We start from the raw sequence: 26,148 nt of genomic DNA, 5'->3' as shown, positions 1-26,148 counted from the left end.
CAACCCAACAGCTGTAGGCTGCACGATACTCCAGTGCCACCAGCTGCACAGTGCAGGGAACAGCAGTGGCTCAGCCACCACCCCTGAGTCATTGCAGCTCACCCATAGATTGCGGCCGAGGTCATAGGTGCTTCGTTATCAAAGAGATAAGTGGGATTCATTTACAACCTGAAAGAGAGAGAGAGATTGGGCACTTGGGTGAACCCTTAAGAAAATGCAGGATGAAGTTTTGCTTGCGCTCTCCCACAAGGATAAGGGAAACAGCCCTGATTTTAAAGCCTTCTGTAACAAAACTAACAGCTATCACTGGGGCTGACACCTTGGTTTGCAGCTGAGAAAGCAGACTCTGAGAGCTCCTCTTTCTGTGACCCCTTTCAGTCCATACAAACACACTCACCCCCATAACCACCCTTTTTTCACTCTCACAGATCTATCCACGGGTCCCAGCAGCTCCTCAACCACAAGCCCAGGGCAGCCCAGCAGAGCACACACCCCCTTCACTCTTTAATCTGAGCTCATTACAAAGGAAACTAAAACTTTCTGATTTCCTGCCACTGCCTCAGCAAACAACCAGGAAGTCCCAGCCACAACATCAACTAAAACAGCCTGCTCATGCACAAGAAGTGCTAGACAAGAGCACCTCCTGGAGGAGATTCCCTTTGGGCACACACCTGGGCTTCCCTCACTGCACAGTAAAGGAGCTGCAGAACTCAGAGCTTTGGAGGAGTCATCGCTTATCTATTCCAGTGTGTCACAGCTTACTCATACAAGCTGTTCATCTGCTTGAACACCCTGCAAGCATGACTCCTGCTGACTGTAAAAGCTAGCAAACCCACTAATCACATATGAACTAAAGCCAGTAGGGAGATTAAGCAAAGTAAAGTAAAGACACTTTACCCTTGTTTTTCCTTCTTTCTTCCCAGACCTTACTGAACAATAAGAAACAACCCAGATATTGTGATATTTTAACCTTAGTCACAGACAGCATTCAAGCTTCAGGCTTACCAAAGTGGCACTCAGACCTAAGAATAAATGAAAATGTTCACTCAGCTACCAGAGCCTACGAAAACTGCCTGAAAAAATAGATTTAAAAAGGAAAAAAAAAAAAACCTACAAAAACTGAAATGTTTACTGATAAAATTAAATTACTTTTATTTTATTTTAAGGATACTGTTACAAAGAGCTCCCACTTCGTTACACTCTTCAATGAATACTTGCTCTGTCAAGGAAATCCTTCAGTCCAAAGAAAGTTCACACCACTGAGCCTCCAAACCAGGCAAATCCCATCTGTGAAGGTGCACAGGACACTGTGTGACCAAGATACCAACCAGACACATTCTGCAATGATCCAACTTACTCATTCATGGCTGGTAAAGCAGGCTGTGTGTTTTCCTTAAGCCTTCCATCTAGAAAACACAACAAGAGGCAGAACAAACTGCATCACATGAGTCAGTAGAAATGGATTTGCCTTTCCTTGAAAAGCTGTGTGGGCAAAAGAAAAAAAAAAAGGCATGTTCTTCCTTCTTCCAAGGAACATTCTTGGTAAGAAATCACATGAATAGCAGCTTGGATTTCAAGAGCACTTTCTAGGATCGGCAACCTCAGAACCCACAAGATAGGCCAGAACTGCCACCACATTTTACAGATGTGAAGAGGAAAAAAACCAAACACAACAAGCAAAGACATTAGTTGCCTCAAACTCCCCAGGGAGGTCAAGGTCTGACCCTGATAGGGATGTAGGAATTCCTGTATGCGACTCTGTAGCTTCCCTACAAGCTCAGGAGCACAAGAAGCCCTTTGCCAGTCACTGCTGCTGTTCTGAAGGCTCCCTGCCCTCGTGATTCGAGCCATTTGATTTAAAAAGCAAGAGGCTTCTGTCCCAGCTGGTGCTCCCAAAGCAGCACACCAGCTCCATGGTGCAGTCCCTCGTTAAGATCTGCGTGATCCTCTCTGCCATATCCCCATTGATGGCAAGAGATCGGAAGTGATCGAAGTCGTTCCTGCCCAGCTTCCGCAGGCGGCGGGCAGCTGCTCTGTAGCACTTCCAGGGCTGGGGTTCAATCAGCAAGTACCTGCACTGAGAGGACAGGAAGGCCAGGAACTCCACCAGGCCCCTGTCCCCATGGTTCAGGTGGATCCACATGGTCACAGACATGCAAAAGCTGATGTCAAAGGTAGAACGGCCAAAACGGCTCAGGTAGGAGCTGAGAAAAGGCTCTCTGGAGCTGGAGTCCATGATGTCCAAGTTGGCAAAGGATATGGAGTTAGGGAAGGGGCTGCTCTGCTGAGCCCTCTCAATGAGCACCGGATCAATGTCACAGCACAGAAGGTGCAGATCCCTCCCATCTGCAGGCTGCTCTGGACTGCCTTTGCCCTCCTGAAGGCCGAGCAGATGTCGGTACAGAGCCACACTCAGCTCCTGCAGAAAGGAAAACAACAGGAGTTCACAGGGCCCGCACTGCTTCCTCAGCACATCACCAAGCACACGGATCCCACTCTCAGCAGCAAGGTCCACGCACCACCACAGAGCTTTCTCTCGATGCAGTTCAGAACAACGAGCTCGCTGACATCTTCCCTTCTGAACTGAAAAGCACTGCAGCATCCCTGACTACCAGAGAGGCGGTCAGAAACAGGACTAAACCCATATCACCCCTCAGGTGGTGTTTGCAGGAAGAAAACCTGAGTAAGATGAATGGGTTTTACTAACAAGAATCACACTGAAGGTCCCCAACCGTCGTCAAGGTGAAGACTTCACTGGCTTCCCCAGGTGACCTCAGGACTTCCTGGCAAGACCTAAGCTGCTTGTATTTGAAGTAACACGTTTCTTCCTCTTCTGCTAAAGGAAAAGATATTTCCTGACCATCACACAGCAGTATAACAAAGTTAAGGAGAGCTGAGCTTCCTTTGAATTTCCTTTCGTAGAGGTGCGCCACTCAGCGGCAACCAAATTTGTTTCTCATTAGAGGAGATCTGACGAAGCTCCTGAATGACAGCAAGGGAAACTGTAACAGCACTGAGCTCACACAAGCAGGCAGGCAGTGTCCTCTAGTGGTGCAAGCCTGCATTTCAAAAGAACCACACAACATTTTTACCTGACCTATTCTACAAGTTCAGCTGAAACAGGACCTGGAATCGTCCTTTGTCAGTGCAGACTTCTAAGGCATTTAACAGGAGGCTGGGGAAAGGAGCCAGAGAAACAACAGCACTCACATCCTCAGCCAGAATGACTTTTCACCCCGAATAATTATTTTTAAGTTAACGCAAAGATAAAACTTTCATCTGGAAAAAAAAAAAAAAACAGTTATATTAAGCCTTGCACTAGTGTGCATCTCAATTACAACATAGCAAAGCTGCACGACAAGGAAAAGCCAGGAGAATAAAAGCAGTACAAGGAACAGAAAGACAACAGACTCCCAGGAGAAGGGAAATTCTGTGAGATTCACCAGTTTGGTTGCAAAAATCTTCAAGAATGCGTGAGCAGGATGTTGATTTGAAGTCCTGTCTGAGCAATAACTGAGGTGCTACTGCTAAACTCATACCAGATCATGGTTTCCAGTTTCAGATCTGGCCGGTTCCCTGCCTTTTTGGTGCTGAGGACGCCCAGCAACTCAGGGCTGTACATGTCCAGCACTTGGTGGGAAGGAGGACAGACTGAGCACAGCCTCCAGACCACTTCTCAGCCTCAGTATTTAGGCATGGGCAGCTCCACCCTTACCTTCACCGTTCTCTCACAGGAGATTTGAGGAGGTGGCTTCCCATACTGCAGTGGTCTGTGACTCCCACCCCAGGTTGATGCCCCACACCCCCCAGCCCTCCCAGGCTGTTTCATTCTCCACCATCTCCCTGGGTTACTGTTCCCACAGCCTTCTCCACCGCCCTCACCACTCCAGGCCACTACACCCCTCTGTTTGCTCAGTCTGCTCCATTCCTCCCCAGAATTCCACAGCAGTGCCTCCTCCATTCCTTCCTCCCATACCCCCAATCACAGATTACTCCAGTTTCCCCAGTCTGTCCCACTCTACCCCAGGCTCCTGCCTCCTCTAATCTCCTCCATTTCTGGACTAACACGAGTCACTGCTTTCCCAGACCCCCCAACTTCCTCTACTGTCCCCCAGCACCTGAGAGCACTGTCCCCCTTAAACTCCCAATGTCCTCCCAATGTCCTCCACTACTCCCAATGCCCCAGATCATTATCTTCCCTCCCAATCTTTGCCACTACACCCCAATATCCCAGGTAACTGTCTCCCTGCTAATTTTTCACTCAGCTACCCCGAGCTTTAGCCCACTCTCCTAATCTTCCCCTGTCCTCCTATACCCCAGAACACTGCCTTCCTGTTCATCTTCCCCACTGCCCCAACACTCCACACCAATCTCCCCATTATCCCAGACCATTACCCATCTTAATATTTCTTCGCTGTCCCCCAATAGTCAGCACCCCAGACCACTCTCACCCCTAATTTCTCCCACTGACTCTTAATGCTCCAGATCTCTGCTTCCCCCTAACCTTTTCCCCTGCTCCCCATATTCAAGACCTCTGTCTCCCCTCTATTTTCTCCTACTGCCCCCCCCCGTACTCCAGGCCACTCCTAACCTTTCACACTGTTCCCCCCAAGCCTTCCCATTGCTCCCTAAACCAGAGGCCACTGTCTTCCCGTGAATCTGCCACCATCCCCTAATGCTCCAGATCACTGCTCCCCCCCAGTCTTTCTCCCCTTCCCCCCATATTCTAGACCACTGCCTTCCCATTGATGTTTCCCACTGCCCGCCAGTACCCCCACCCCAATTTTCCCCACTGTCTTCCAATGTCCCAGGCCACTCTCACCCCTGCTCCTCAAACATCCCACATCACTGTCTCCCCTTACACTTCCCCATTGCCTCCCATATCCTAGACCACTCTCCCCCAGTCTTTTCTACTGCCCTCCAATACCCCAGCCCACTGCCTCCCCTCTAATTTTTCACTTTCCCCCCAATGCCCCAGATCACTTCTCCTCCCAGTCTTTCTCCCAGACCCCCATACTCAAGACCTCTGTCTCCCCTTATTATTTCCTACTGCCCCCCAGTACTCCAGGCCACCCTCACCCAATCCTTCCCACTGTTCCCCCCAAGCTTTCTGACTGCTCTCTGTATCACAGAAAACCATCTCTAACCCAATCCTTCTGTCTGCCCTCCAATACCCCAGATAATTCTCAGCCCTAATTTATCCCACGGCTCCATAACGTCCCAGATCACTGCCTCCCTCAGTCTTCCTCTCCACCCCCATACTCTACACCACCATCTCCCTATACATCTTTCCCACTGCCCCCCCCAATAGCCCTATACCAATCTCCCCATTGCCGACCCTCCTCTCCCATCAGTCTCTTCCGTAACCCCCACGTCTGCTTGTTTGCCCGTCCGTCCGTCCGTCCCCCGCCTTTCCTCCCTTCCCTCAGGAGGCCCCACCAGGCCCACCCCGCCCCGAGGTATCCTTACCCCGGAATTGCAGCCCACGTCGAGCCCCAGCAGCGGGCGGGCGTCCGAAGGGAACAGCTGCCGCAGGAGTCCTCCGGGTACGAGGCGGAGGCGGCCCTCGGGCGGATGGAAGCGGGAATAATTGGGGAAGTTCCCATAAGGAGCGGCGCCGGGCTCAAAAGCGAGACCCTCCTCGTTCGTGGGCGCCTCCATTTTGCCCCGTGGTTGTGCGCTCGCCGGGCGGGAACAGAGAGAGAGGAGAAAGGTTCCGGGAGAAAAAGGTTCCGGGAGGGAGATGTGCGCATGCGCAGAGTCTCATTGGGTTGGAGCTTTGCTGCGTGGCAGTAGGGGTGACAGAAAAAGAATCATAGAATCATGAAGGTTGGAAAAGACTTCCCAGATCATCCAGACCGAGCCCAGCCCGGCTCACCATACCCACAGACCATGGCCCCATGTGCCACCTCTCCATGGTTTCTGAGCACCTCCAGGGACGGTGACCAGATTTTATACAGAAAAGAGTACACCTGTACAAGCCATGTGCTGCAGCCCCTCCGGGATGTCCTGTGGGAGACAGAGTAAGAAGCTTTCTAAAGTCTAGGTAGCCCATATTCATAGCCTTGCTCTCATCCACCAGCCAGTTGCCTGGTCATAGAAGGAGTCCAGGTTGATCAGGAATGACTTGCCTTTTGCAAACCCATGTTGCCTGAGCCTGATCCCCTAGTTGTCCCTACATCTCATCGCAGTCAAGATGATCTGCTCCATGACCTTCCTTCTGTAGTTCCCCAAATCCTCTTTCTGACCCTTCTTGTAGATGGGCGTCACGTTGTCAAGTCTCCATTTGTATGGGACCTCCCCAGTTCACCAGGACTGCTGATAAATAGTGGATAGCAGATCAGCAGCCGCCTCTGCCAGCTCCCTCAGTGTCCTCAGGTGGATCCCATCCAACCCCATGGACGTGTGACACTTCAGATGGAGCAGTAGGTCACTGCCTACTTCCTCCTGAATCATGGGGGGTTTATTCTGCTCCCATCCCTGATAGGACCACAAGCAGGGACAAGAGAACAACACCATCCTCCTTTAGTCCAAAGGAAAATGACACTCTGGCTATGTGCACAGCCACAGCCATCCTATTCTAATCTTTCCAAATCCAATTGAGTGAAAAGTGGAATTCGTAGAGATTTTACCTAAAAGACGACTTTCCAGGCCCTGTCACACCAGAGCAGGCTGAAGAGGTGCTCAAGAAACATGAAAATGTGGCAATTAGGGAGAAGGGTTTGGGGGCATGGTGGTGTTGATTCAGTGATTGGACTGGATGACCTTAGTGGTCTTTTCCAACCTGAGTGATTCAGTGATCCTATGAGTGGGCATGGTGGGGATGGGCTGATGGTTGAACTCGATGGTCTTAAAAGTCTTTTCCAACCTTAACAATTCTGTGATTTGATAGGCAAGCAGCCAGTGGGAGGTTTTACAGCAAGAAAAAATGAAGGCCTTGGTAAAAAGGAGTGAAGAAGACCCCCAGCTGCATCACAGGGGAGGTTTGAGGGGAAAGCTGACAGGGAACACAGGATTCATTTTAGGCAGTGATGTTGTTTTTTTATCACAGCACGAAGAGCAGAGGGCGCCAGGAACTCAAGAATCTGGGTGCACACCAGAGCCAAGGTTCAGCCCTGTCTGAGTTTTGCATTGGGTAAAACAAGCAGGGTTGGCAAAGAGTCCCACTGTCCTGAACACAGCTAGAAGATGGAAGGGAAGGAAGATGGGAAGGGGAGCAAAAATAAATATTTCACTCTTCTTCTGGGAGAGAAATTTGTATTTATATACTTCAGGTTTCCTCTGACTCTCTGTCTGCATTTGGACCCCTCATATTCCTGCCTTATTTGCTGTAGGCATAGGAAACAGCTCAATGCCTTCCTCTTCTGATATCCTTCAAAATGGGGTCTGTCTCCCCATTTCCGTGCTTAGAATCAGAGAAACATTAACATTGGAAAAGACCTCCCAGAGCATCCAGTGCGACTCCGTCCCACCCCACCATGCCCACTGACCACATTCCCATGTGCCACCTCCCCACGGTTCCTGAACCCCTTTAGGGGTGATGATCCCACCACCTCCCTTGGCAGCCTGCGCCAATGCATCACCACTCTTTCGAAGAAGAAATCATTTCTAATATCCAACCTGCACCTCCCCTAGCACAAACTGAGGCCGTTCCCTCTGGTCCTATCACTGTTACCTGGGAGAAGAGTATCCTCCTCTCCCACATCCACCTCGGATTGGTCCTACTGTGCTTTAGGCCAATTGCTGTTTGCCCTATTGCTCAGTCCAGTGTTGAAGTTTGGCTGAATCATCAGTCTTTTATTTCATTTACGTTAATGACGGGAGCAGATAGCGATACCTCATACAAATGCTCACAGCCACCTCACTCTTTCTATGGCAATGTTTTGCTTCAGTTATTTTTCCACAATCACTATCCCACAGCAGAGCTTAAGTTACCCAGAACAACAATGCAACATCTTTTCTTGCTGCCAAAAAAATGCGTCTGTGGGCAGGAAAGCCCATCTGGGCCCTATCTCACTGTTTAGCCACATTTCTTGGGAAACAAATCTCACACCTGCCTTTTGGGCACGGCTCCTTCTAAGAGGCAGAGATCTGTTGCAACAAGATGCTGTGCTCGGCATTGCTCCGCTCTGACAGCCACACTAATCAGCCCTCTGTGGCTGATGGAGAGAGATAGGAGTTTTCTCCGCCCACTGTAGGCATTAATTTACATTAGGTGAATTGCTCTCTGGAGGCTTTTATTTTTCTCACTGGCTCCAGAGAAGGTTTTGAGCGTCAGGTCACTCTCCAGAGACAGTGGGAAATGCTCTCTGTGCATTTGCTTGCAGCACTTGCTTGCCTCTGCTTTGTTGCTTTGGAATCCTACATCAGCTTAACCCATGTCTAAGAGAGTCTGCTCACACCCAAGGAGTCCTCTGGCTCTCAGTTCTCAGATACTTCATGCACGGTGGCTGTGCTAAAGCCATGAGCACTTTATTGCTTCACATAGGATGCATTCTTTGGCCATAAGCAGAGAAAGAGCAATCAGGTCTGCACTAAAACCTTGAACTATGCCACGTCACGCTGCAGTCCTGGTTGTGTTTTCCATTTCAGCTGTGCAACCAAACCATCCATCAATATGGCCTCGCAACAGAACAACGCTAACAGTTTTGCAACAGTTTATTAGCAACGTTTGGAGAAAATACAAAATCCTATTTCTGAAATTGTAAGAATGGGTGGACAAAAGGAGCGCGGGGATACAGAGCCAGGGGCCAGGCAGGGAAGGCCTCAGATAAGGAATATTCACATGGCGAAAGAGAAGCAGCCCAGCACCTCTGCTGTGCAGCAGGGTGAGAATCCAAGGAGGAACCCAACGATGGCTGTTCCTCACCCCTAACCTTGTGATGCTCAGCCCTGTGGGGACTTCAACTTTCAAGTGATCTCTGTCTGGCTCGGGTGGGCAGTAAGCTGTGGGGACAGCACAGAGAGGAACCAGGACACATGCAAGAAGGAAGCCCTGCAGAGGGACATACAAGTGATCCCTGCTGAGGTGGGCTCGAGATGGAGCAGATGCCATGCAAGCTTTTCCCACATGGGAGCAGAAAGCCAGGAGAGAGCAGCAGCAGAGTTACTCTACATCAGAAGGAAAAAGAGCAAGAAATCCAGAGTGGGCTGCAGGTTTTTGTTCTCCTCCCCAGGTCTGATTGCAAGAAGTCCCAGTGCAGGAAGAGGGCTGCAGAGCTCCTGGTTTGTCCTCTTCCAGGGGAATTTTAGGACTGCTGTTGAGTCAGGACTCTTCACATTATGCTCCTTCCTGAAAAGCTGGAAAGCAGAAATACCCACAAGCCGCCTGCTATGAGCAGAGGAAGCTGCATAGCCTGTCTGCTAAGGTGTTGCAGAAGTGCCTGCGTGGGTCTGAGTGAGGAAAAATCCCTGTCTGAACTTCTACTTCACGAACTTTTAGGGTGCCTCCCATGCTGTCTTTTCTCCCAATTCCTCCTGCCCAGCAGCTCACAGCCCTTATTTGGTCCCTATGATGTGCTGCAGAAAACAGGGACTCGTGGACTTTGTGCTATCCTTGTAGCATTCCTTATCCCCAAACCATGGTTGTTTTTTCTCGAAGGGAGAGATGAAAAACATCAGTTCTGCTCCTGCATTACCAACAAGGTCAGCACAGCTGCTGAGGGGTTGAAGCATTATTTTTTTATTGACTCTTGTACAGTAACTTTCCTTTTCCTCTGCCCAGCTCGGGGCACGGAACACGTGCAGTGGGAGGATGCAACATGTGAGGGGTAACAGCTGGGGCAGCAGAAGCAGAGGAATGTGCAGCACAGAGCATTCTGGCAGAGCCTTTCTCTAAGACGTGGGGATTGCTAGAGGCAGCCCGGTGACGCACTTGCACCAGCATTCCAGGGAGATTGAAGATACGGGTTCTATCAGCAGGAAGGATCGCTTTCTAAATAAGAGCAAAAGGCCCCTTATCTCCACAGGGAGCTTTACGGCTAGAAATTAGCCAGCCAATCCCCAAACAAGGGAACGTGAGCAAGGGGAAGATGGAAATTTACCTGCGTGTGCTCTGCTATCCCTGTCTGGAGAGGGCAGACACCTCTTTGTAGCCAACACCAATGTCACTGTCTCAAGCAACGGGTGTCCACCCCCTGTCTTTGGGTAACAACCACTTAGGACCGTGGATCTCAAGTAACCAAGACACTTTCATGAAGGCATCAGGCCCTTGGGATGGATCACAGCACTTCAGACACTCACATCCCATGTCAGGAAGGCTCTGACACTCAGCCTCTCTCTCTGCTGTTCCCTGCTAACAACTGACCCATGGGATTCCAGCCTACCCACATGAAGAACGCTGACATCCCAACCTCCCTGGGTTGGGAGATGAGACCACACCAGTGGTCCTACTGTCTGGGAAGGAAAAAAAATGCAGCCTCATCCCCTCTACCAGCTGCAAAGGATACAGAATTCCCCCTGCAGAGGCATTTGGGATGCCCCCAAAGAACAACGGGTCCCTTTGAGCCTGGCGGGCTGACTGTGGGACATCCAGACTATGTGATCCCCTGCTCAGTCCTTCTATGTGCTCGAGCATTTCTCTGCAGAGGCAGTAGGGCTCTGAATGAATGCAGGTGACAAGTGTGGGGATGGTGGGGGAGGGGGCATTCCCTAGTTTTTGTTTTGCTTTGTTTTTTCCTTTGTTCAGCTGTTTTTCTTGCCAGCATCCTAGCAAAATTCCTTTCCTCTCCTGCTTCAACATCACTTTCCCTTTGCAGAGCTGTTCCCAGCACTTCAAATCCAATGATGTGCAGGCAGCTCTGACAGCCTCTGGGGAAGAGAAAACCTCAGCCTTGTGCCTCCCAGTCTCTGGTTTGGTTTGAGCTCAGTAGGAGTGGAGGGAGCAGGAGAGACATCACACTTAAGCCCTGCTTTGCTGTCTGGGTCACAAAGGCTTAACAGCATATATACAAGCTGCATAAAGAAACCCAGGAGCTTTGCTCAGCTGATAGAATGGAGCCTGCTAGTGGGCCAGAAAGGGTGGGTTGTTTTGCTGTCGTTTTTTAAACCCTCTTTTCCTTTTAAGATTTCTTTTAAACATTTGCATCTAGCTAACGAAGAGAAGATACTGCCCTGCTGTGCTCACTCCTGGCTGGAGCCAAAGAACTGGAGTAAGAAGGAGAAGATGTAGATGATGTCCAGGTAGATATTGAGGGCTCCGAAGATGTATTCCTCTGGGCTCAGTGAGTATCGGCGATTCCCCATCAGCATCTGTGTATCAAAGGCCAGGAACTGTGGGAAAAGAGGAAACTCAGTGGCAGTCATGGGTCGATTTTGCATGGGGAGGCAAAAAGAGCTTTGCTAGGAGCTCTTCAGCAGCTTCACTGTACCCACAAGAGTGCTGCCACTCTTATGGGCCCATATCTGCCCTTTAGAGGCTCAAAACTATGCACTGTTGCAACTTTCTCCTTCCTTCTTTTCACTCTCAACAGTCAAACCCTGACCCCTACTCCAGGCTTGCTTCCTTCGTACCTATTCCTAAAGCTCTCCTTCACTTCTCCCACACCAGAGGCATCCCCAAGCAGCAGAGCTAACGCCTTCCAAGCTGCGATCTGAATGAATGGTCAGTTGGCATCCTTGCCCTCCCACCCATCGCTACACCCCAAATCTCCCAGGGCATGGGCAGGCTGAGCTGACAAGCCTGGCACAACTTCTGACTGAAGTTTATAGGGTGATTATAAGATGTTTAGCTTCCTCGTATTTCGCAGAAGAGTCTTTAATCGTGAATCACAGAAGAAATATCCGAGCTCACTTGAAATGACTTTATTAGCTAATAAATTAAATTGCTCAACTGCTTTTATTCACAGCATGCCCAATGGGCACCGCCTTGAGCCCCAAGGCAGCCCTCTTCCTGACCCCCACCTCAAGGTAGAGCCAAGCATCTTCCCAGACAATTCCCACACCCAAATGCAAGCAGGGCACTGCCAGGACATGCTCAGGGAGAGGGCAGCAAGGGAGCAGCCCAAGGAATGAATGGAGCCTGTTCATCTTCAGAGGAACTGCCCCATTTCAGGGCTTTTGCTGCCTGCAGTGAAGCTTCCCAATGCCCCTTGATCCCAACCCATGGCCTCTGACTGCTCTCCTGGAGCTTTGTTTATGAGTGAATGTCATAACCAGACCTTGATCCACTCCAGCCCAGCCAGCCCTGCCTTGGCCTTGTACACTTTCGTAGCCTCATTTCACTCCCAGTTTCCCCTCGAGCCCCACACTGGGCCCCTGCTGCTGTGCCAAAGTCTCTCCTCCCACTCTCAATTGCCTTTTGACCTGTCCTTACAATACTTTCTGCTGTTCACACCTACTATTGCACTTGCAGCATGGGTTTGCCCATCACACCACGCTCTGCAACAGCACCATCACGTACACCAACACCTTCCCAGGTCAAAGCTGAAGTCACCGTGCTAATTGCTATTTGTGAGCCATTTGAGGATGTAAAGCTCTCTACAGTCCTTTGATTCACTCTTTTCCCTTCCCTAAGCACCTTTCCAGGCAAAAAACAAACAAACAAACAAACAAAAAAACAACCAAAGCACAACAATTATTCCATGTTTGCTTGCTTATATTTCCTGCCAGCACACTCCCAGCCCTGTGCCCAGCACCCCCACTTACCATAGTAAAGATGACGGCACCAAGCAGAGCGTAGATTGCATGGAGCCAGGGCACCTGGAGAAACAAACCCACCAATCAGTGCCTGTGGGAGAACTGGTTAAATGGGACCTGACACAGACATGCAGGGTACGAGCTAAGGAAGGTGCTCTAATAGCCCTGGAACTTGCACCACGTTCAGACCAAATGCAGTGCTTGTTTTAGCAGAGAGCAAGTCCCCGTGTCTCAATTTCCTGCCACACTCTGCCTTGATGTCCATTTGGCTCATGAGCTGCCAAGGCCACATGTTCTGTTTCTACAGATGCTTCAACTCAGTGCCAGCAGACACTTAGAGCAACTCTGGTGGAAACACATCCTGCAGCAGCACCAGGAGGTGTTTGCTTATCCAGGCGAGCTGATCCCGTGGGAAGAAACTCCAATTGCTTCCCAGAACCGGATTGAGTTTTGTATGTCAGTGGAAGTGGAATGATATTTGTCTGTTGGAATCACAGAGATTCAATGGGCTGGAGACCCAGTCTCAGCTCTGCTTGCTGCGCATGGTAACCCAGTGCACTGCTATTCCACGACAGGTTGCCCACATGGATGGCTGATTCAACCCAGAGATTGCAGCCTGCCCAAGACAGACAAGATCATTACATGCTGCCTCTAGCTATGCTTATCTTGACAGACTACAAGATAAAGAGCAGTTGTCTCGACGTTGTAATGGCAGCGGATTGGCACTACAAGCTGCTTTACCCTCATGTTGCAGAAGAAAGGAGGTTGATCTGAAGCCAACAAAATGCCAGCTTCCTTGTTTTGGAAACACCAGCCTGCTTTCCATCATCAGGTTAAGTCCAAGGCTGGCGCTAATGGAGCATCTTCTGTAGGTCTGACTCTTAAAGCATGACCCAGAAACACGTGTAGGGTTTGGAGGGCACTTGAAGGTTGCTGTGAGCAAAGCCAGGTGCTGCTGTCACAGTACCAGGAGGCGTTCCATGTGATTAATGGTGGTACAGAGCCCCACACACCTTCCTGCTTTCATCAGAACCTTTCAGATTCTGTCAGGCTTTTGCCTGAGTGACAGTTCACCTAATGAAGCGCTCTTGGATGAGGACCAGATGCTCCGTGCTGCCACACCAAGCTCTTTGCAAGGTGTGGTCCCAGCCAACACCGAGTTCATGCCAGGAGCAGGGATGCACAGAGCCGTGTGCAAGGCTGGAGGGAGGGCTGGACCCACGCAAGAGGGACTGGAGGCAAGTGGAGGAGCAATGAGGTGGTGCCTTGTGGTCTGAAGCACCCTCCAGAGGGGCTTCTTTCTATAGGAGAGATGCAAGCTTCAAGACAAAATGCAAGACTCTGTCCCATACTGTGTGGCTACAGCCAGGCCTGGCCAGACAGCCTCCCAGCTGCAGGCATCCAGAGTCTAAGTTCTTCCTAAATTTGGGTTAGGAGCCCACTTGGTTTGGGGCAACCCAACACAAACACTCTCACCACCCTGATTTTATTGAAGGGGAAACTGAGGCACAAGCAGGTGATGCCATCTGCCATGGGGTCACTGTGCAGCTCCAGGAACAGAAGCAAACTTCCTCCAGCCCCAGGCCAGTGCTGTCCCACAACCCGATATCTGATTGTACAAGCAGGCAGCAGCCATGTGAAGTTTTTGGGCTTTTTTTTGTGGTTTTTTTTTTTTGTTTGCTTGTTTGTTTTTACTTCTGTTGGTGCTCCTGTGCATTTTCAGAGTAGAGTGGGACACCTCTCTGAAACCAAGCCCCAGGACTTGATGCTGAGCACCTCCCAGCCTTGCAGCAGAAATGGGGGAACTGGAAAGCGGAACATGTCTCTTTACTCACATATTTGTAGGGCAGAATCACAGCCAGGATGATGCCACCGAAGAAGAGCACCATGAGCATCACAAAGAGGACGCCCTGGTAGGAGGTGAAGTCAAACTGCAGAGGCAAAGAGAAGCATTACAAGGGCAGGTAATGGAGCAGGGGGCATCGAGGAGATCCAAACACCATGCCTGCAGGCAGGGACCCCCCAGCACTACTCCGATGTTCTGCTGGAGGAAATTGCTTCATCTGTAGCTCAAGTCCTACAGCCCAGCACCCACATGACTGTGTGGCAGAGCCAAACGCTCACCATACCCCTCTTGTTTCTGTGCAGAAGAACCCAGAACCTATCACATCCCAAACATCCAAAAGTCCTTCCTGCATATTTGTGCCAGTGCCTTCCAGCATCCCAACCTAACCCTAAAAACCAAATCAAAACAAATATTACAACAAGCTTCCTCCATACATTCGCATCTTCTGATCCCTTCTATACCCCTGACCCATCCCTCACCCCAACATCTGCCATAACCTTTACTTTGCACCCCAGCATCACTCAGATTGCTCCTACAGACCTGCCCCCCTCCACTCCTCACCCAGAGGGACTGACCTTGGTTTGGAAGCTGAAGATGGTGACAGACAGACACACCAAGGCAGTGATCCCCAGGCACAGAAGAACTGACTTGGTGTCATAATAACTGCAAAATTAACAGCAAAACCAATTTTCTGGTGAGGTTTCCACAGGTATGGGGGGAAGGAGAGGTGGAGACAGGCAGCAGCCCAGTGGGAGCGCATAGGGAAAACACATAGGCAACACAAATCTCGGGGGCACAGCCTGCACCAACCATACCAACACTCCTCAGGGTCTAAAGGAAAGATAGAAAACACTGAGAAAGACCCAGATGGGTTTTTCCTCCTGCTTTAAATAGAAAGGATGAAGGTAGGCAGGAGGGGGCATATCTGTGCCTGCTGAGAGCTCAGGAGCAGTTAAGATGGGACTGAGTATAAAAATCTCTCTGTGCATGGACAGATGGAGAAGGGGAGGATTCAAACTGGGAGGTAATAAAAATAGAGTGACAAACGTCACCGCAGCACAAGTCAGAAAGCTGCAAAAAGCCACTGTTACGTGCCTGCAACAAGGGGTTGAGCACCAATAATCTGCAGGGTGGGATCTGAGCAGCTAGAAAGACTACATGGTGATATATATATATATATATATATATATATATGTCTGTATCATAAAGAATGTGTGTTTTTGTGTTTGATGCTGCCTTGGTTCCAGCACCATGCTCCTGCTCTTCCCTCCAGTTTCATTACAGAGCACTATCTCTGCTATTCTCTCCTGTTTTCTGGTATTTTCCCTCAGCTGCTGAAACCATCGATTTCTTTGTCTGCTGCACAGATCCATCAACGCCCACTGCCTCATCGCCGGGCCCCATGTGAACCAGAGCTGATCTGAGCAGAGCGTATCAGCAAAAACGAGCAAGAGGGAGCACAAAACAAAACAACTTTGTTTCTTGTGTCACTCCAGCCCAGTCTGCTCATTGCAAAGGGTGAGATCAACCTATGGCAGTGCCCTATAGCCCAGCTGTGCAGGCAAGGGGGCTCTCCAGGGCTCTCCTATAGAGTTTAGCACAGTCAGGAATTACCCTGTGCTGCCCCAGCAGTGGAGAAGAAGGGGTTAGCACCTCTTCATGTGGAGTTTCCTTGAGGGGAAAAAAAAAAAATAAAAATAAAAGGGGGTATCTTGGTGTTTTCAGAGGGAAAGTTTCTGCTTTGGGTGTCCGCTGGGGCAGATGCCCAGGGCTCAGGTGGCCCTTGTGGTTCAGAAGGGAGGAAAGGTCACACATGGGATCAGGACAGCTCCAGGACAGTGTGCTCAACCCACCTGGAAAGCATCCCTGTGAGATAAGCCATGGAGAGGGTCTGGGAGGAGAGAGAACAGCATTATTCTTGTGTTCACATCCCAAGGAGACACTGAGCAGATAGAGCACCTGAACTGCAGCAACAGTGATAACCACAAGGGCAGTGCAACCTCAAACAGATGCCCAAGAGAAGCATTTCTGCATAGTTTCAAACAGATCAATGATGAATGTCCGTGGGAATGGGTTAAAATGAATGAGAGCAATCCCACCTTCCCCCCTCCTGCACAGGACTGTCCCACTCCCGTGACCATGCAGCCTCCACAGGCATTTGGCTTTTAACAGAGGCTCCCTTCTTCCCTTCTTATCACATTCTAGTTCAATTACAGCTCCTCAGCCCCGAGTGCAGGGCAATCAGAGGATGGAATTCCTGCAGGAATTCAGAGCAGGGCCTTTTCTCTCCTGCCTGGAGCCCTTGTGAAGCTCGCAGTGGTCAGAGCAGACACCATTCAGATGTACTTACAAAGATGCTCAGCAGAATTAGGTTCCATGGGAAATACCTCCTGCAAGCGAAGAAACGGGCTGGTCAGCGGGATGCAATCAGATGTGCCGTGTAATTAATGTAATTAGTAGCCTATAAGTAAGTGGCAGGGTGGAACAGAGGAAGACACTCATTCCAGTGGGGGTTGGGGATGGATTTGTGTGTTCCAGAGCCAGAAGGGCATTAATGCCCTTCTGTTATCCCAGCAGAGCAAATAGGGGGTCAAAAAGCAGATGGCTCCCTGCAGTATTTAACAATGAGCATATAGAGCAATACAGCAGCTCATCTGGGGCTGCAACTCATCTCCCACCCCCAACAGCAACACGAAACTGCACCAGGCCTGGAAACACAGCCCCGTCCCATCTCTGCAATGCTGTTGGTCATGTTTGAAGCAAGATAACATTCATCCTTCACTGCATTGCATTGTTCTAAACCCAGAAAAGAAAACATTTTACCTGGGCCCAGAGCAACAAGCAAGAATCAGGTAGGTCACAAAGAAAACAGCACTGCAAAGAGAAAAAGAGCAGATTAAAGGGTGAAAACACAAGCACTGCGTGCTGATGCAAGAGAGGAGCTTCCAGGTGACAAGTCTTAATGCTCCACTGCACTTCTCAAATGCAGCACGGTGCCAAAGTCGAGGCTGGGGCTGAAGCTGTTTGCTGCCCCAAGCTTCCTGCTTTACGCCCATCGCTGAGGTGGGACAGGGCACCCACCCCTGAAAAAACCCTGAAGGATGGTTTAGAGCAGAGTCAATGGAGCACCCAAAGGCGTTTGTTATGGACACCTCCCCACTGCTTGTGGGGCTTGGATGGATGCAGCCAGGTTGTGCCCTTCATTTCCATCACTCATTTCCCTGGTGGGACCAGGTCACCAGAGGGACATTTCTGCAGCCCTTCCCCCCAGCCCTATGAATTCTGCTTTAAGCAGCTTGCTTAAGGACAACAGGATGCTCTGTGCTGGAGAAGGGACGTGACCTCCACCCTTCAGCAAAGCAGCAATCCCTGAGCAGAGGGATGGTCCCTGTGCCCCGCTGTCATGCTGCAGTGTTTTTCCACCACGCTGATGGGGTCCGGCGCAGTGGGAACCTGCTCACCTGCTTTCACCCTCGTGCCTGGGGGAAAGCAGCTTCCAAGCATGCCGATGGCAGCACGATAGCCACTCACCTTCGGTCTAATAAATGAACGTGACGGCAAAGGCCACGGGCCATGATAAATGCACCAGAGATAAACCTGAACTGAGCTCTCCCGCAGGGAAACCAGGAAAGTGCTCACACTGGGAGCAGAGAGTGAGCTCTGCTGCTGTCCATCTGCTTTGCACCCCCCCTGCACTCATCATCTGCTCCTGCATTATTCACCCTGGGGCATCCACTTGTACTGTGAAGGTGCAGATGCGCAGGTGATGTCTGTGCATGAAGGAGAGCCAACCAGCACAAGGACCTGGAAATGTGGGGAGTGGGGGAGAAAGGTGGGCTTGCTGAAGGGGGCAGACCAAAATGAAATCTCTCTACCTGTCCCCAGATGCATTTGCTTCTCCTGAAGGCCAGGAGGCAGATGCCCACTGCTGAGAAGGCTGCAGGTGTGCCCAAAGGGAAAACCAAGCCCAAGTTCTGCTCAGGTCTTGTCTCTCTGCAAGACAGCACAGCTCTCCAACCTATCAGTGGGTCAGGAAGGAGCAAATTCTCCTCTAAGGTCAGTGCTGGTGTCAGTTTCTACTATCACTGCTATTTTGGAGCTGTTTTCTAAGTTATACAAGCAGGCATCTCATCTCCAGGCTTGGACACATTTTGTGATTTGGGTGTAACTAATTAAAGACAGGTTCACAGAACATCATTCATGGGCAATTGCATTGCGCTCTCTGTCTGCTTAATGAACAGCATTAACACACACAGCAACCAGAAAACAGCACCACAGCAAATGTATTAAAGCACGGGGTGCAGCCAAACTCCTTCCTCTCTGACCTTTGGGACCAGGCTTGCTTAATGAATGGAGCCCCAAATTCCAAGCACTGAAAGCTGCTTTGTGATGGCAACCTCAGCATGATTGCCACCCCCCTGCCCTCCTCCCAGTGCACACTCAGGCAGGGCCAGGAGACCACAGTGTCTCCAAATACCCAGATCAACACGGCCTGCATCCTTTCCCCATCTCTTGGATATCCAGACATGGGACATAAACCCAGGCACCCTCCTTGCTTTCAATGAGAGGATCCAAAAATTGGTTGGACTGGATGATCTTAGCCATGATCTTTCCCAACCCTAATGATTCCATGAAAATTAAGCTTCTAAGGCACCCGCTGCATTCTTTCAGCTCTCCAACTGGTTTTCTGCAGTGTTTACCTGGGAGCTCCCCAGTTCTACTGGATTTGCTCTGCAACCAGTACTCATGCATTTACTTTGACGCTGGTTTGTAGGGTGGCAAGCCCTCTTTTAGGAAGAATTAGGAGGTATCCAGTCTATCTCATGACTTAGGCTCCTTTAGGTGAGGCTTCTCATTTCTATTTTCACCTTCCTATGACTTTCCCTGTCTCCCCCTGCACACACATTAAAGCAATTACAGAACAACAGGGGTTGGGAGGGACCTCTGGGGATCAGCAAGTCCTTATGCACAAAACACAGGAGTGCTTGCAAAGCATCTCCACACCACCACAGCCACGTCCAGAGCTGTTTGGCACATGCATGGCCATAGAGAGAACAGATACTCACTAGGAAGCCCAGTACCAACCAGAGTGCACCTGGACGTACCCCTTGACTGGCTCGCTGCAAAACAGAAAGGAACACTGAGCAGAGGGCATTGAAATGCCAATCACTTCACAGCTTACTGCTGAATTAAACCTGGGAATGCTCACGGGGTGACACAGCAGGAGCTATGCACAAAAACACAGCGGGCTCTACCCAGAGTGAGCAAACAGAAAGCAATCCAAGCTGTCACAGCAAGGAGACAGCCCTGCTGCTATCAGTGACCCCAGGCTTGTGGTGTTGCTGAGATGTGATGGAGGAGGTCATCTCCTCAGGCTGACAGTGATCCATTATTCATTCCACTGGCAACATGAGCTGCAATGCCCAGGATGCTCAATCACCCGAGCTGGAGAGCTGTGGGGTGTCTGCCTGCTTCTGCAGGAGCATTAGGATGGAGTCTGATAGTGCTGATAACTCCAAGGGAGGAATGAAACAGGGACAGAGCAGCAGTAGCTGCTGAATGTGAGGATAAGAATCCCCATCTCTGCTGGGGGTGGCACCCAAAGGGGCAATGCATCATTCAGGGGGCATCCAGAAGGGACACCCACCCAGCAGAAGGACCCTGTGGGGACCCTTAGTCTTAGAGTACATGGAATAAGCGTTCACATATCTAAATAAAAAATAACCCAGAATAACAGGTAGTGCAGATCACAGACAGGAAAAAGCACCACTGCAACACAGAGACCTACCAGAAGGTGAAGAAAGCAACAATGACGAGAGTCACCAGGAGCTGGACCATCAGGATGGCATAAACCTGCAATAAGAGGCACCCATAGGAGACCCACTGCATGCTCCTGGGGGGCCACAGCCACCGCAGCCAGGTCCCAGAGAGCAGAGCAGGGCTCACGACCCTGCAGGAGGCTTAGTAGAGGGACACAGCTCCAGCTCTTACCTTCCTGATGAACACTCTGCGCACGTTCCGGTCGTCCCAGCTGAAGGATGTGAGCATCTCTGTGTCTCCAGGGTATGCCCCACTGCCATAGCTGGGGCTCGTGCCTGAAGAGAAGGCAGAGATCAGCCCCATCCAGCTTTAACATTGTGTCCTCGGTGACTGATTTCAGCTCAGGAAGACCCAAAGTGCAGGAACCGTAATGCAGAACTGCGCATCGTGCAAGGATCATCTCCAAGGATGAGAAATGGGATGACCTTCCACAAACCCCAGCTCAACAAGGACACCAGGGTTGATCCCTATCTGCAGGAATAGGGCATCTCTAAAGGTAATTAGAGGGCTCATGCTGTTTCCTCATTCACCTTCTGCTGAATATTAAAATATTCCCAAGAGGAGCTGTGACTCAGCACCTCCGTCTTTCCCGTCTGGAGCCCCGGTGCAGGAGGATTCCCTCTCAGCTCTGTAATTGCCTAAGCTCAGGTTGTGGCTGCATCAGTTCTTATGCCAACAGCACGTTCTTCCCTCTGAGAGCAGCTCATTTCAGCTCCATCCTTACATCCAATTTCTATCCATGGAGCCAGAATCATTTAGCAGCAGGAGGGAAACAACCGCAGTGCAACCTTTGCTGAGCACCTTCCCCAAAATTTCCACACCTCTGCACTGCCCCTGTTGCTGCTGGAGCTTCTTCCACTCAAGAAAAACAACACAAAACACATATACCAAACCCACTGCAGCCTTCACACATCATCTCTCCATGCTACTTCTCTTCCAAAAACCTCCATCTGTGTTTCTAACCATCTGCAAGTTGGCTTTCCTATGGGAACAGAGCTGATGACATGACATGTGCTGTACGTTCCCATCTCTGCCTGTTTGGCAGATACCTCTGCTCCTCCTCAGAGCTTCACAGCTCATTGATAGGCAGCTCCTTTGGGCAGGTGGAGGGAAGACCCACGAAGACACTGAGGAGCGCTGCAGTAAAGCCCAATTCAGAGCCCTAGCCCTCAATTTCTTCTGTTTTACTGGCCAAAGGCTGCCTGCTCTTATTGCAGAAGCCTCATCTCCAGATGCCCCTGGCAGCAAATAAATCCCTTGTGCTCTCTTGGTGCGTAACGAACCCCTTGTGCCTTTTTCCCCAGAAGGAACGTGCTCCTCTGTGCATCCTATTTCTGCACGGTCCGTTGTCACAGAGCACCTGAGGTCTGTGTCCCCAGGGCACCGCTGTGCCTCCTGCGTCACAGCAATCACAGCATCCAGCACCACATCGCACCTCAATGCCTCCGAGGAATGGAGGGCTTTCCTCCTGCCCAGAAGCATCCCCAGCACCAGCCACCTCCCAACCACGGCCCCCTTTGAGGCATAGTGTCCCCACATCTTGGGACTCCAGACAGCAGCCCCAAAGCCACGTGTCACTGCATTGTAGCCTCATATGAGCCATTAAGCAGAGCCCCATCGCATCCCCCCCCCTCTGAGACCCACAGCATGGGAGCAGGGAGAGAATGTGAAATCAGAGAGAAACAATAGCAGGGATGAGTGCAGGGTGCACAGGGAAGAGCTGCAGAGGGAAAACCCAGTCAGGATTGTCAGGATGGAGCAAGGGATGACGCAGCACCAAAATGAGTCCTCTGGGAGCCCCAGAATGCTGGCACCCCAACCCATTTGGGCTTCACTCATCCTAATCCATCACAACAGCAGGAAGACCCAGATGGTGGTTACAGCCAGCTGCGAGGTTATCTATCCTCTTTTTCTGACCCCTAAAGGCAGGCATGAATGGAAAAAGACTGTGAAACCTCCAGGCCATGCAGGCACATGCACCTCAGCTCTGCTCCCTAACTCTACAGCTCTCCACCCCCACAGCTGTGACCATCCCTGCTGGCTGGAATGGGCCAAAGAAAAACAGAGGAAGAGGATGGAGCGAAGAAAGAGGGCTCAGGACCCCTTAAACGCAGTCCCTTTGGTGTTCCTTGCAACTCCAGCCATGCTGATGGAGCAGCTGCCCCCCCAGCAGCTTTTCTCCCGCTCTGCAGCCAGCAGCCACCTCCTGCACCTCCAGCTCATAGCCACAGGCAGACTTTGTCTGCTTGTCACAACCCCTGCAGAGGGGAAGAAAAGCTGTTTGTTCACCCAGGGCTGCCCTCACTGCCCTGCAGATCAATGCTGCAGCCCTGGATTGCAGTGGCGTTTCCACCTCTGCTGGCTCTGAGCGCTTCCCTGCAGCCACAGGGCATCACTGATGTCATAGTTTTGCACATTCAGCTGCTTCTCTGACAGAAGGAGATGGAAGGGGTGGGGGGAGGATGAGGTTGTATCACACCAGGATAGCCCCAGCCCCAGGAGGTGATATTGCCCTGTGCAGCAAACTGGGATTTCCTCATCCCAATACTGGAGAGGAGCAGAGCACTGGGGTTAGTCCCATGTACGGGAAGAAGGCAGTGCATTTGAGGCACTGGGCAAGCCAGATTCTTTTCCCCACTAATTCAAGTATTTTTATATCTTTAATATATTTTTCTATAGTAAATACAGAAATATTTAACATGTTTTCCTACATTTTCTATAGCTAATAGCCATAACCCTATGAGCATCTCTACCACAGATGACACCAGCTCCCCCCCATCCCTGGCTCCTCTCCCCTCTACAAGCCTGAGGAGAAACTCTGCACCCCCCTCCCAACGTGGGTACTCACTGGGGTCAACATAAGCCCAGCTGGGGTGCAATGGGACGGATGGAGGAGGAGGGTAAGCGCCCATCTTCACCCCCTCTCCCGCTGTCGCCTCCTCATAGGTTGGAGGGGCTGGGGGCGCCGTGGCATTGGCATTGTCCTTCTTCTCCCCCTGCCCCTCGGGGTTTGGGGGTTTGTTGTTCACTGAGAGCTGCACAGGAAGGGGGAAAAAAAAAGGAAAAAAAAGAAAAAAAAAGATTAGACTACAAAATGGCACAGAAATTACCTTTCAGTGTGAAATCAGAAGGGCAGAAGTGGAGGTCTGGCGCTCTATGGTTTAGTCCCACATTGCAGAGAAAGGTGACCCAGCAGCCCCCCAGAGAAGTGCATCCTCTGACTGAGAGAGAAATCGGAGGATACAACATGACAAAGGGTATGAAAAGCTGCAGATAAAATCTGGGGCTGAGGCTGCACAGTTGTGTCTCAGCTCTGGCATAACACAGGAAAGCATCCAGGTCTTTTTTTCAGCTTTTTAGCCCACTCCTTTTTGAGCTCTCTCTGCCTCAGAACAAAAACTTTCAGTTTCTAGAAAAGAAACACCTTCAGCTCTTCCATTTTCACTGGCACCCCCACTTTGGGCAGTTTCCCCCATCCCCAGTGAAGCGTCGTGATTTAGGCCTCCAGCATTTACCTCTGCCTGCACCAAAGATGCACCTTTGCTCACCCAAAGATGCACCAAACGGATTTGGGAACCAGCAGAGCCGGAATAGGAAATCCCAGCAAACAGCCAGCCACAGACCACCTGAGAACAGCATCCATTTAACCTTCCAGCAATATCTCTGTTGTCCCACAATGAGCCATGAACCTGGTGTCCTGCTCCTGCTGCCAATGTAGGTGCTAGCTCAGCATCAGGGACCCCGTGGGCCACAGGGATGTGGGGCTGGAAGCCCCAAGAAAGAAGCAGAACAGTGAACTGGTACCGAGACAGACAGCACAGTTCCTGCAAAAAGGTCTTTAATTAAAGCCAACCCTTAGAAATAAGGCTAGATGCCACACTTGGACACAGACACATCTGCTTTGGGATGAGAGTGTACTACATCCTCTGCTCTGCCCTCTATGGTGGCCAGGACCATGCAGACCTCCCCGAGATGCCCGAGGAGAAATGCAGGGCCAGCACCGCATCCAGGCAGCCTCCAGCATCGTTGCCATGGCAATGGTGCACTGTGCTGGCAGAGGATGCAAACCAACCCCCCCCCCTCCCCAGGATCAGAGCAACGGTGAACCCCAAAACACAGAACTCCCTGCATTAGGAGGTGCAGTGCCAAGGAGTGATGGGAAAGCATGAGCACCCCGATATCCAGGATGGGGAGGCAAGAAACGGCCACGGATGGGCTGAGCTCCACATCCAGCACCACAAGAAACAGCACCAGCTCCACAATGACTGCTCCATCACCTTCCTCTGCCAAAACACCACTGTCATAGGCACCTCCAAACCAGGCTTTGCTCAGACACTCCAGTTACCCCCCCACCCCCGTGCGGCAGCTTCTTTATCCCTTAAACCCTCTCCATCCAACCCATTCCCCCCACCCCCACCTACCAAACCATGCAATAATTACGCATGCATGACGACTCACCAGCCCAGCATTGACCTCCCACCTACCTTGCCCTGGGTCATGGCACCTCACTAAGGTGCTGCCAGACCCAGAGAGAAGGGACAGAGCCCCGCACTGAGCCCCTTCTGCTCCCTCTTGGAGTGATTTGGGGCTGCCTGCAGCCGCTGCAGCTCACACTGATGCCTTCACCTTCTAGCAATATCCACGGAGCAATGGGAGCTGGAGAGAGGACCGTACCATTCCCAGCCTGCAGCACAGGGGGAAGCTGGGAAAGAAACAGCTCAAAATGAGGGCAAGCACTCACTGGCAAGCGAGGGGGGGATGCACACCAGGGAGGATGCGTGTGGAGGCAGCAGTTGGGTGGGAAGCAGCTGCCTCAGAGATGCTGAGCTCGGGGCAGGTATTGCAGAGGAGAGGGAGATGCAAAGGATGCTGCGTTGCTGCAGCATCACTGCTGTGTGCCAGCCCCCAGCTACGGGCTGAGGAGCAACAGCCAATGGGCCCTGCTGTATCCAGGTATGGGGCAGCAATGGGGCAGAGGAACGCCAGAGTTGATCTCTCCATCACAAGAGCAGCAGGAAGGAATGGTGCACAGCCCTGGGTCCCTCCCTGGCCCTTTGTAGGCTTTGCACAGAGCAGGGCAGAGGCTCATTTCCCCCCCTTGCATTACCCTCTCCAGGGGGCTGGAGGTGTCCCGTGTGTGTGCATCAGCCCCACACAGCCTCCACCACTGACAAATATTATTTCTATATCCCATCCATGAATGAAGGAGCTAAATGGGGTGCCCAGCTCCCAGCACATCAAAAGCAAAGGGCACTGAGCAAAAGAGATTTCCTTTCCTTGGAAGGGGTCGATGGAAGGGTTAAAAGAAAAGCATGAGCTGGAAGTGAAGGAATGCGGCCCAGCAATGTACAGCTGGCACCCATACAGACCAACCCAATCAGCTACTCAATCAGATTACCGCAAAGACTGCAAAAACTTGTCAGGATCATTCAGAATCAATTAAGTGCCCGTTAACCACAAGCTCCTCAAGGGCTTTCTTTCTACTGGGGTTGAGCAGAGGCATAGAATCGGGCAGGTCCAAAGCTAGGGCTGGAAACCTGAGCCAGAGGGGTCAGGTTTGTGCTGCCGCAGCTGAGCATGAGGAAGTGGTGATGCTCAGCTCAGTGACATCACCCTCAGTCCCCATCCAAGATTTGGGGACAGAACCTCCAGGTGACCCGTGGTGAGAAAGCAGATGCATGTTTTCTTAATGGACCCCAGAGGGGTTCACCAGCTGCAGCCCCCAGCCCAGCCAGATTCCTCCATGGGGCACCACATACTCCATCCCAACCTGAGAATGCTTCAAAGAGCCACAGCACTGAGGCTGGAGGAAAAAAGCTCTCAGCAGAAAAAAAAACCAGATGGCG

The 26,148-nt window shown here is 51.0% G+C and overlaps 2 protein-coding genes across 3 annotated transcripts; both read right to left on the bottom strand.

Moving 5' to 3' along the window:
* Positions 1–1,493: 1,493 nt before the first annotated feature.
* Positions 1,494–5,674, bottom strand: BCDIN3D (BCDIN3 domain containing RNA methyltransferase). 2 transcript variants are annotated; one of them, XM_048928521.1, is made up of 2 exons: positions 5,470–5,674; positions 1,494–2,419 (listed from the first exon to the last, which is right to left on the bottom strand). In XM_048928521.1, exons 1-2 carry the CDS (start codon positions 5,659–5,661, stop codon positions 1,805–1,807), a joined length of 807 nt encoding a protein of 268 aa, XP_048784478.1. In that variant the 5' UTR covers positions 5,662–5,674; the 3' UTR covers positions 1,494–1,804. The 2 variants fall into 2 exon arrangements, with proteins under 2 accessions (XP_048784478.1, XP_048784479.1); XM_048928522.1 differs by having other exon boundaries at positions 1,494–3,059; positions 5,470–5,484.
* Positions 5,675–8,643: 2,969 nt separating this feature from the next.
* Positions 8,644–25,164, bottom strand: FAIM2 (Fas apoptotic inhibitory molecule 2). Its single transcript, XM_048928514.1, has 12 exons — positions 24,787–25,164; positions 23,151–23,337; positions 20,474–20,577; positions 20,271–20,335; positions 19,549–19,602; positions 17,306–17,356; positions 16,833–16,872; positions 16,336–16,373; positions 15,058–15,145; positions 14,472–14,567; positions 12,646–12,699; positions 8,644–11,271 (listed from the first exon to the last, which is right to left on the bottom strand). Exons 1-12 carry the CDS (start codon positions 24,799–24,801, stop codon positions 11,122–11,124), a joined length of 942 nt encoding a protein of 313 aa, XP_048784471.1. The 5' UTR covers positions 24,802–25,164; the 3' UTR covers positions 8,644–11,121.
* Between the last annotated feature and the right edge of the window lie 984 nt (positions 25,165–26,148).

Source organism: Lagopus muta, chromosome 28 (genome assembly GCF_023343835.1).
Source record: "Lagopus muta isolate bLagMut1 chromosome 28, bLagMut1 primary, whole genome shotgun sequence".
Lineage (NCBI taxonomy): Eukaryota > Metazoa > Chordata > Aves > Galliformes > Phasianidae > Lagopus > Lagopus muta.
Note: the sequence above shows the minus strand (reverse complement) of the source record. Positions and strands in the feature narration are given on the sequence as shown.